Here is a 12001-nt window from a genome sequence, read left to right as displayed (position 1 = left end):
GATTCAGGAGTCCAGGCTCTTATATTCCCATCTCTCATCATTAACAATCCTGCCCCCCTTCTATTTATTTATTTGGTAATATGCCTTTGCAAGATTTTTTTAATTGTTTATATTTCTAGTTATGCTACTAATAATTATCTATCTAGTGACTAAACAAAATGTTTACAACATGGTTATAATTATACTGCTCTTAATATCTTTTATTATGGAATTGATTTTAAAAGCCCCGTTAAGTTTTTATTTTGTAGTCATAGGGCTTATACTACAATCAGGCAAAGATACAGTTTAACATAGTAAGTGCTATGCAGGGTACTGCTTTCATTATGATGTATGCCAATGTAAAAATATCTTTTAGGCCCAGTCTTGCATTCCTTAAGCAGGCAAAACTCTTGTTAGTGCCCAGAGTGTCCATATGGAAGTAGGCAATAGTGTAAAAAGGCATTACTAATAAAGGATCTTGGCAGAACAGAGATTTCACCTGTACCAGTGATCATGCTCTATATGACTACATAAAAAAGGAGACAATTCCAGAATGTGCACCCTCTGCGGTAATGCTAGAAAAATACTTGTTTAGGTTAACCAAATACTATCCCAAATTGGTTATATTTTTATATGGAGTTTTCCTTTTCAAATATTTTAGTGCATTCCTTTTGTTTAATCCTCTTTTTGTTATGTGCTTTGTGTACTGTTAATAATTTATTAAAATATATTGTTATTCTTGGTCTGATAAGTAGCACACTGTGCCATTTATGTTTTAAAAAAATAATTCTGCATTCTGCACCTTGCTACAGTATGGGGGTTTCTTAAATTTGCTTTGCTAGCTTCTTATTTGTGGATTTCCTGGCTTATGAGGCTTTAATTCAAACATTTGAGACACTTAAATGGAATAAATAAAAGGAATCAGACAAAATTAGTTTTCAAAAAGCTTTCCCGTTTGAACAAAAGATCATGGGGTCTATGCAAAAAAGTGATGAAGACAACCACTTCAATAAGATGTATGAATCTCCATTATTTGCTGTTAAATTCTTTTTTCCTCTTGAGCATATTGTTGTACTGTCTGATGTAAGACTCCTTTCATTAAGCACTGCAGTATAGCAAATGCTTCTTCAGTGGCAGTAGACTAAGAATGTCTGAACAAAGAATAGTTATGATAGATATTTCAGACTGTTGTCTGTGGGTTGTACCTGGCACAAAACATGATCAAAAAGCTTGTTGATAAACTCAGAATTATGATGTGTACAGGGTACACTTTTTGTCAGTTATAAATGAAAGATGACAGCAAAATGTTTTAACTGAATGACCTTTTCAAATTCTTACTAAAAGAATCTCACATTATTGTGCAGATTTTATTTATTGGTTACAAAGTCACGATTTAAAAAAATCATTCATGCAATTGTAAACATGTTTGAATTACTAGATATGTTGGCAGACATTATGGAAGATCCATAATGTAAAAAGTTCTGTTAGCTGGAAAGTGTACTAAATTCTGCAAATCATAAATATACAGAAAATACATAGCGGCCTCCTGCATTTCTGCATGAGAATATTCCAAATTAAATAGAAACATACTTGAAATGTGTGAGTGTACATGTAAATCACCCTGCCTGAAAATATCTGTTTTAATCCAAACTAATGATTCGGAGATTTGGGGGTAAGTTTTCCATGGGGTGAACTACCCCAAAGTGCTTATAGAGTGGCTTGATTTAATTTATGAAGAAACACAATATATCTGTTTCTCCTGCAGGTGTGATGAATGCAGGCTCTGCTACCATTTTGGTTGTCTGGAACCTCCTTTGAAAAAATCTCCAAAACAGACAGGCTATGGATGGATTTGTCAAGAGTGTGATTCTACTTCCTCTAAAGTAAGTTAATTCAGTCTGTGAGTTCTGGTTTTGCATAGCCTTTTTGAGCAAATCATTGCATAGTTTCTCATCTTGAGTTTGTGTTTGAACACTTTGCATAGATCTGCATTGGGAAACAGACATTTAATTCTACACAGTTAAAGGTCACACTGCGAGGATTTCATCTTGGCTTTAACTGAAGGAGAGAAAAATGCAAAATGGAAATTGTGTTAATTGTCTCGATAAAGGAGAGTTTATTATTCCTCTTAAATATTTTCTTATTACATGATGGTGGTGACCCCCAAATATATAAGCCCAAAGTATTAAGTTAAAATACCATATCATTCTTTGCCCCATTATAAGCAGTCAGATATTTTAATATTTTAATAATATAAACCATAACCTGTGAAGGCATGGTTAATAGTAAATTCATTTAAAAATGTATTCATGAAAGATTTGAAAGTCTACATTTTTTGTTTTTTCCAATGTAAATCAATTGTGAGGGACATTATTAGGTTAGCATGAAGGATATTTGTAAGGAATAACATTCTAAATTTGTTTGAACTTAAAATTCTCACTACTGAAACATTGTTATATTAACGCTACCAACAATCATTGACTTCTGTGTTGTTATCCTGCAAAGGACATAGGATTTTTTTGTTGGGTTTGGTTTAGTTTATTACCATTTTCCTGAACATTAGTTTCTTTAGTGTTGGCATGGTTGCCAACACCCTCTGGATACATTAAAGAGACACTGTCATCTTGATTTTTCTTTAAAGTGACTAATTTAAAAAATATCCATTTTCTGATAGGGCATCATTAAAATAAGAGCTTTTTAAAAAATCTGTTAAATTTCATAAGCTTTTCTGCTGCCTGTTGTTGCTTATTAGGGTATTGTCAGGAAGAGATAAAGTGACTGAATAACTGATTACATAGGGAAATGGACTATAAAGAAAATGCTATCAAACACTCAAAGTTAACAAACAAAAAATAGAGGATCTTTTTCTACTATCTTCTTTAGCTTCTAATAATCTTTCCTAGGTGTATAGTTATTTATAACTAAAGTAGATATGGTGCCAAGTATCAGAGGAGTAGCCGTGTTAGTCTGTATCCACAAAAACAACGAGGAGTCCAGTGGCACCTTAAAGACTAAGATTTATTTGCGCATAAGCTTTTGTGGGTAAAAAACCCACTTCTTCAGAATCTACCCTCAAAATCTTATGCCCAAATAAATCTGTTAGTCTTTAAAATGCCACCGGGCTCCTTGTTGTTTTTAATGTAGATATAAAATTTTTCAGGCAGAAATAGGATTTTCAAGTTGCTGGTGTCCTTTTACAATTGGAAAAATAAAATACTCTGCTTTGCTGGACGTTAATCAAATCATTCTTCCTCGGGAAGATACAAAGATGGACATTGGAAATTAGCTGTCAACTATAGTTTGGACATCAAGCAGTCTTTCTTGAATACCACTTAAATACAGTGGTCACTCCTGGAGTGAATTATAATTGATATTGAATTCCTGTCACCTCTTAAACCAAAAGGGTTTCTTTATAACATTAGTTAAAATGTTCTGCCTGCTATTTTTTCAGTGTTTTTGCAAATGGGCACTTTTGAAACTCTAAATGTGTATTTGGCCTAGCTGGCCAAACTACGCAGATAAACGGCTATGCTTGCTGAATAATTTACCATGAAAATTAATTCAACATTATTTAATTTTCTGTAAAGTGTGTTAATTTTTAGATATTTTGATGTAAGATGAAATGTTTTGAAAAAATAAAATTGAATTTACAAGCTACAATGACCACCGATATTTACTGTAGTTATGTTAAGGATGACTTCACATTTAAAAATATACCAAACAAGATGTTTATTATTGAGACTGATTTTCATTTTTAATTCATAAAGACCCATTCTTAAAATTAATATTTAACAATTAAGTCTGATTTATTGCACTATTTTAAACATAGCCAATTTTAATTATGTTTGAATGAGAAAATGATAAATATGATAGGTACTGAGAAAGTTGTCTTATGGGGACTCCTTGTGGCTTTGTTTAGTTACTTAACAAATAATTTTTTCTTGCAAAGCTGTGTAAAGAAACTATTGAAAAAAAGCTATGTTGCTGTCCATATTAAGAGATGTCTTTATTTTTAGCATACCATATTTTTCTGTAATCTAGTACGCTACATTGTGTCTAACAAGATCATGTTAACTGAATTAAACTTTTCGTACAGTCCTTCTTTTATATGAAAATAATTTTTAAAGGCTTAATGTTTTCTTTCTTTTCCAATTTCAGTCTGTGGTCTTGTTTTATAGTATATAATTTACACATAATACCCTGCATATATTTCAACAGCCAATAAATACTTATGAATTCTAGAGCTTTTTCCCCCGCAATAAAGGGGTGGTCTTTTTGGGCTGAATATAAGTCCATTAGGCAGGAACAGTGTAAGGAATCTGGCATTGTTTGCTGCACTCTGTCTGACCTATGGATGAATAGCAGACTTGAGCCACAAGCATTTTCCGTCTCTCACTCAACCACTAAATCCAATTTTTGGTATGTCACAAGAAAGTTTCCTGTAAGGATTACAGTAGTGAAATAGGATTGCATGTTTCAGCATTTGCCAAGAAGACAATAATGCAGTCTCCTTCCCTTCAGTGGAGAAATCAGACTTTATAAGTAAAATATTTCCAAATGGAAAGTAATAGAGGAAATTTAATTTATTTCCTTTGCTATTCATCTGCTTAAATGCAATTTAAATAATCACTATAGTATGAATGTTAATGCAGATAAACAAATTTTAACTTTTCTTAGACAGCGAGTGTTTGTTTAAGTGTATTGGCCCTAGAAAAAAATTGGACAAATAGATTATGTGGTACTTATTGGTTCAATAAAAAGTGAAGTTATAATACACATGGTTTTGTATAATGATTTTATTGTCCTAATAAAAGGTGATTACATTATCTACCTTTCTAATTATAGTTCTTCTTCAAGTGCTTGCTCATGTCGATTCCATTGTAGGTGTGTGCGCGCCCACGTGCGTGGCCATCAGAGACTTTTGCCTTAGCGGTACCTGGAGGGCTGGCTGTGGTGCCCTCTGGAGTGCTGTGCTCATGGTGCAGTATATCAGGCGCCACCAGCCCTGCGCCCTCTCAGTTCCTTCTTACCACCCGTGGTGGTTAGCGGGAGCACCTCTGTCCCTTGCTTCGCAAGGGATTAGCGGTTTCTCGTCTAGCTTAGCCTTGAGCTTTACCTGTAAATAGTTTAATCGTTGTTAGTTAGTTCTTAAGTACCTGTTAAGTGTTAGTTAGATAGTGTCCCAGTGGGTCTCCGGGTTTCAAGCCCTGCTCTTCGTGTAACAGGCCTATGCTTGTTAGTGATCCTCATGAGAGTTGTCTACAGTGCCTTGGGGAAACCCATATAAAGGAGCACTGTCGCATCTTCTAGAACTTTCATCCGCGGACACGAAGAGTGCAGGACATCATCTCAGGGGCCTCCTGATGCAGGTTGCCCTGCACCCAGCTTCGGAGCTGTCGTGGCCCGAACCGGCACCCAGTACTTCAACTCAGTGTGTAGCACACCTCCGGCACTGGGGTCCCTCCGGCACCGATCCCTGTTGCTTGTGCCAAAGAAAAAGACTAAGAAGGTGGCACCAACCAAGCCCGACCAAGGGTCTTTGAGCAAAGGACACTGCTCGGGCCTTACTAAAGGGCTAAAGGGCTCGGGCTTGGGGAGTTCCTCTCCCTGAAAGGGCCTGCCACTGACTCCGGGGAGTGGTAAAGGGCCTAGGCCGATGGCGCAGTCAACCCCCTCCGAGGCCCCGGCACCTGAGGAGCTAAGAGCGCTTCCGCTGCAGCCAGCACTGCGTGCGGCTATGGAAGCAGCTAAGGCTTCCCGTGAGGGCAAGCCTGCCAGCAAGGCCTTGCACAAAACAGGCGAGCACCTCCAGTCTCCAGAGCCAAGACAGAGCCCTAGGTCGCCACATTCTTGGTCTCCGCGTGGACCCAGGTCTCCAGCTCGCCACTATGAGTCATAGGCACCGTGCTCCCGATCCCCGTTGTCGTGCCGAAGCTCGCCCAGGTGTCATCGATCTCCCCGGCCCCAGTCTTTGTCTCACTGCTGGTTGCCGTCGCCGAGACCTCGAGACGCTCCCGTTCCCATCACCAGTCTCCAGCGGCGATGGTGAGCTATCAGACTCAAGCCACCACAGCCTGGTTGCTGGAGGGTGACGATGTCTCAGGCTCGGAGGCGCAATTCAGCCCCTCGCCCAGGCAACATTATTGGGCTCCAGAAGGTCCGTCCATGACACCGGTGCCAACCTGGCAGCAGAGCCAGTGGCTGACCCAATGGCCTTATTGGAATGCATGGGGCGTTCCAGTCATACCGGTGCCCCACTCCCGCCAGCTTCAGTTGCCGCGTCAGACAGGCCAAAGGCAATGCCCCCGGTACCCTCGGCACCGGGCTTGGTGCAGGACATCCTGGCGGCCGCCACAGAGGAGGATCCGGTACGCACCCCAAGGCCACCCTCCCCGACAGTTGAGGACACCACCGGACTTCCCCTGGTCATCCAATCCTCCTCCTCCTCCCCAGACAAGGCGGTGGCGGGGCCTTCCAGAGCTAGCCCACCAGACAATTTCAGCGAGAATCAGGCGCTGCTCCACAGGGTGGCATCCAACTTGGGCCTCAAGGCGGAGGAGATGGAGGAGCAGACAGACACATTATTTAATGTGCTTTCCATGTCCGCCCCAGCCCAGGTTGTGCTGCCAGTAAATGAGAGGGTCCTGAACATTGCCAAAACCATCTGGCAAACCCTGTCCTCCATCCCACCTCTAAAAGGGTGGAAAAGAAATACTTTGTTCCCGCAAAAGGGTTTGAGTATTTGTACACTCATCTGCCACCGGGATCGTTGGTTGTGTCAGTGGCCAATGAAAGGGACAAACAGGTGCCCACCAGCTCCACCCCTAAAAATAGAGAGGATAAGAGACTGGATTTGTTTGGTCAAAAATATTATTCTACGGCCATTCTCCAGTTTCGGGTGGCGAACCACCAGACCCTCTTGGCCCACTACAATTTTAACTTGTGGGACTCTCTCTTCAGGTTCAAGGACTCCATGTCCCAGGGGGCAGCCCAGGAGTTCACAACCCTGGTGGAAGAGGGGACCGCAGCGGCCCTGTGCTCTCTCCAGATGGCCTGGGACACAGCCAATTCAGCTGCCCGAGAGGTCGTCTCAGCGGTGGTCATGCGGTGCAGTTTCTGGCTCCAGACCGCCGGCCTGTCCCAGGAGATGCAGGCCTCTATCCAGGACCTCCTGTTTAATGGTGTTGGCCTATTTTCCGACCAAACGGATACGCATCTGCCTGATCTGCAGGATAAAAGGGCAACCCTTTGCTCCTTGGGGATGCACACTCCTCAGATGTTCAGGCAGCCGTTCTGGCCTCCTCCGCCACCTGGACAGTGGCAGCCTTGCCAGGGGCCTGCGAGAAAAAGGGACACCAAGTTTAACCACCGTTGCCCTTTGTCATCCCGCTACTTCCTGAAGGCAGAAGTGGGACTCAGACCCATTCTGAACCTGCGGGGCCTCAACAAGTTGTTCATGAAGTTGAAGTTCCGCATAGTATCCCTGGCCACCATCATCCCTTCCCTGGATCCGGGGGACTGGTACACCCCTCTCAACCTGAAGGATGCTTACTTTCATGTCTCCATATTTCCAGGACACAGACGTTTCCTGCCTTTCATAGTGGTGGGGCGCCACTTCCAGTTTACAGTGCCTGCCCTCGGCCCCCAGGGTGTGCATGAAATGCGTGGCACTGGTGGCAGCTTACCTGAGGCATCAAGGGGTCCAAATCTCCCCCTATCTCAATGATCGGCTGATCAAGGACAGGTGTCCGGAGCAGGTCCAGAGCAGCTTCGATCTGGTGCACTCCACCTGTAGCAATCAGGGTCTCCTAATAAACACAGAAGAATCCATGTTAACACCCGCTCAAGGCATAGAGTTCATTAGAGCGGTTCTCAACTCCATGCAGGCCAGGGCCTTTCTACCGGAAGCACGCTTTCAAGCTATGTCAGACTTGTTCGGCCACATAAAGAGCCTAAATGTGCCTGTGTCTGATGGGTCACATGGCCGCATGCACCTACGTGGTAAGTCACGCCCAACTTCAGCTAAGGCCCCTGCAAGCGTGGTTGTCCTCGGTCTATGTTCCAACAGGCACCCCCTGGACCGAGTGCTCACGGTGCTGAGCCACGTCCTATCCTCACTGGGCTGGTGGCAGGATGCCAAGTCGGTGCTGCAGGGAGTTCCCTTCGCAACCCCGTCACCCTCGCTCACCTTGATCTCAGATGCGTCGGATCTGGGTTGGGAGACCCATCTGGGCGACCTCAACACCCAGGGCTGTTGGCTGCAACACAGCCTAGCCCTCCATATCAACGTCAGGGAGCTCAGGGTGGTTCGTCTGGTGTACCAGGCTTTCTTGCCCCACCTGGAAGGCAAAGTGGTGCAGGTCCTGATGGATAGTACTGCCACAGTGTACTACATCAACAGGCAGGGCAGCACCAGGTCTTCGGCCCTCTGTCAGGAAGCGCTCAGCCTCTGGGACTTTTGTGTACAGCACGCCATTCACTTGGTTGCCGCCCACCTGTCTGGAGCCAAGAACGTCCTCGCAGATCGACTCAGCAGAACCTTCTCGTCTGGCCACGAATGGTTGCTCCATCCGGAGGTTGTCAGCCTAGTTTTCCACAGGTGAGGATCTCCCACGGTGGACCTGTTTGAATCCAGACAGAACAGGAAGTGCCACGTGTTCTGTTCTGTGCTAGGCAGGGACAAGGGCTCCCTGTCGGACGCCTTCCTGATTCCGTGGTCGGGAGCGCAGATGTACGCCTTCCCGCCAGTGCCATTAATTCACAGAATCCTGCTCAAGATGAAGCAAGGCAGAGCAATGGTCATCCTCATAGCTCCAGTATGGCATCCTGGACTATTTGCTGCACATTAAGCTCCTGAGCCTGTCGCTGTCCTCTGTCAGGGTGCACTTGGCAGCCATTTCGGCTTTCCATCCTCTGTTTCACGGCAGGTCAGTCTTCGTCCATCCCATGACAGCACAGTTCCTGAAAGGTTTGGAGCGCCTTTACCAGCATATCCAGGACCAGGTCCCTCCTTGGGACCTGAGTCTTGTGCTGTCCAGGCTCATGGGGCCCCTCTTTGAGCCCCTGGCTTCCTGCTCCCTTCTGCTTCTCTCCTGGAAGGTCTCCTTTTTGATCGTTATAACTTTGGCCCGTAGGGTGTCTGAGATCAGGGCGCTCATGTCGGAGCTGCCTTATACAATCTTCTATAAGGACAAGGTCCAGCTGCGTCCGCACCCGGCTTTTCTGTCCACAGTGTCTTCCAGTTCCATACTGGTCAGGACATATACCTACCGGTCTTCTGCCCAAAGCCTCATACTACAGATGAGGAATGCAGGCTGCATACTCTGCACATCCGGCGGGCACCAGCCTTCTACAGAGAGAAGATGAAGCTGTTCCGTAAGTCTACACAAATGTTTGTTGCTGTCGCAGACCGGATGAAGGGTTGCCTAGTGTCTGCCCAGAGAATTTTGTCCTGGATCACTGCCTGCATCGGCTACTGCTATGAGCTGGCGAAGGTGCCCCCGCCAGGAATCGTGACGCCTGTGCCCTAGTCGAGTGAGCTGCTCAGGTGCCAATCCAGGAAATCTGCCGTTCTGTGACCACATCCGTCCACACGTTTGCTTCGCACTATGTGCTGACCCAGCAAGGTCGGTCTGATGCTGGTTTCAGCAGAGCAGTACTCCAGTCTGCAAGACTGTGAACTCTGAGCCCACCTACAATGGAATGGACATGAGCAAGCACTCGAAGAAGAAAAAACGGTTACCTACTTTCGTAACTGTTGTTCGTCAAGATGTGTTGCTCATGTCTATTCCATTACCCGCCCCTCTTTCAGAGTTGTCGGCAAGAAGGAACCGAGAGGGTGCAGGGCTGGCGGCGCCTGATATACCGTGCCATAAGCGCGGCACTCCAGAGGGCATTACAACCGGCCCTACGGATACCGCTAAGGCAAAAGTCTCCGATGGCCACGTACGTGGGCGCTCACACACCTACAATGGGATGGACATGAGCAACACATCTCGAAGCAACAGTTATGAAAGGTAGGTAACCATTTTTGGGGGGAGGTGAGGGGGGTGTTCAGTTTTAGAAATTGGGTAATGGTGACATCATGTTGACCTAACAAAGTAGTTTTTGAGATATTACTGAATGTTTGCAGGTGGAAGCAATACAAAGATGTAATGTGATGGTAATAAACATATGCTTTAAGTTGCTCTCTATCACAAGCACTTTGTAGGCTACTTCTGTTTTGCTCATAATATGTCACAAGACTCTCCAGCAATCTTGTCAGTTATTTTCCCACGAATGTAACATATTCCCATGTCTGTCAGATAACAGACAGACAGTGACTTTGCTGCAGGGCATGAGGGCAACGTCTTCTTTGCCGGTAATACTGCCTGTCACTTTTATGGAATGGGTGATGCTCACCACTAAGGTCTGACAAGCTTTCTCATCTCAGAAACATTGTTGTTTTTGTTACCTCACATGAAAGCTGAAATAAACCTATTAGCTAGCATTTTAATAACATCACCTACCTCCCTGGGGAAAGGATTAGTCTGTGCTTTCAATACTGCCAAATCTCAGTGCCCTAAATCATAAAATTTCCAATATTTTAGAATAATGGTATAGAGAGAGACTTTTAGAAGCTTCTTTTAAACAACAAATTCTTTTGCATTCCAGAATAGTATATGACTGGTTTAAACACTAGTTCTGTAAGGTACAAGATCTCTTTGTAAAAATTAGATGAGGGTAGTGGGAGTTACAAAATGTGTATTTCATTACCCTTCTTTTTCAGTACCTCCTCCCAGTTTAAAGTTTTGCAAAAGAACAGTGTAGCAAAAGATTTACACATACATCATGATAGTTAAAATTATGTTGCTAGTTCCTTTTCCATCCTTGTTTAAGATCTATTTTGTGAAAAGTTGCAGAGTGGACATGACAGGTCATTATCTGACTGCTGTAAGTTGAGTCGCAGTAGCCTGGAGCCTTTTTTAGTTCATTTTTATTTAATCTTTCTACTGTATTGCACTTTTTCAGTGGAAGTAAATTGTGAACGTATATGCATAGAATTCTCATCTAAATTCCTTATGGAATATTTTCTGGAACTACAAATCCATGACACACCAGCCAGAGCAAATGGTATTTGCTGCTCATCTGTTGTGTTGGAAAGCAATCATGAAGGATTTTGCCTGTGTCCCAGTACTGAGCAGGGTGATTTCTCTAAGCTGTAACTTGCTTCAGTATATTAACTGGATACTGTAATATCAGAAATTGAATGTCTGATCTTCTTCCATTATGAAGATTTAAAAATCTAAAATTTAAATGTTGTGTTTTAAAAGTCATTTTAATTTCAAACTTTGTTTGCTCATCCAAAGACAGGGTTTTGTTTTGTTTTGTTTTGTTTTTTAGTGATTTAGATATTTGGTTAGCCTATGGAATTTTATCCTAATTAAAATGGAAAATGCAGAGTTAAATTTGGTGGACAATAACACTTTTTGCTATGAAAACTTACATATAAAATGAACTAACAACTACTGTACTACCCAGTAGAACATCATATGTTAAGATCTTGTTTCAGTGTACTGTGTTAACAAACCTATTTTGAATTCCTCCAAAATGCTAACCTCTCCAGCCATAATAGAAAATTCAAAACCAAAACAAGTGCCAGTTAAAACACTTTCAATATGTAAAGTACACCACAGAAAGAAATGTATGTTGTTTTTATTTTAAAGATAATGAAGTTAGCAAGAGAGAAACAAACTGACTTCATGTCAACAATTTGTATAAGTTTGTATAAATTAGAAAAATTGACTTAGTAATGGTCATAAATAAGATCTGTAATGTAATTCATAATGCATGAACAGGAATACTTTTTTTTATAGTGGGAGTGTGTAACACTCCCTGTTATTAAAGTTACCTGACACATCCCATTATAAGACTCTGTTTTAAGTTGCTTACAATATTGCCAATCTTTAACTATTTGGGCTGAAATTTGGGTGTCTGCCTCAGGTTGAACGTTTTTGGAAAATTTCACCCAAAATAAGTAATC

General features: G+C 42.8%; 1 protein-coding gene across 1 annotated transcript in view; it reads left to right on the top strand.

Moving 5' to 3' along the window:
- The window catches only part of PHF14 (PHD finger protein 14), a 283433-nt gene that overhangs the window by 188877 nt on the left and 82555 nt on the right, over window positions 1-12001 (top strand). Inside the window, exon 17 of the mRNA XM_065399294.1 lies at window positions 1745-1862. Within this exon, the coding sequence (XP_065255366.1) occupies window positions 1745-1862 (118 nt within the window). The remainder of the gene's footprint in view (window positions 1-1744; window positions 1863-12001) is intronic.

The sequence above is a fragment of the Emys orbicularis genome, chromosome 2 (genome assembly GCF_028017835.1).
Source record: "Emys orbicularis isolate rEmyOrb1 chromosome 2, rEmyOrb1.hap1, whole genome shotgun sequence".
Lineage (NCBI taxonomy): Eukaryota > Metazoa > Chordata > Testudines > Emydidae > Emys > Emys orbicularis.
Note: the sequence above shows the minus strand (reverse complement) of the source record. Positions and strands in the feature narration are given on the sequence as shown.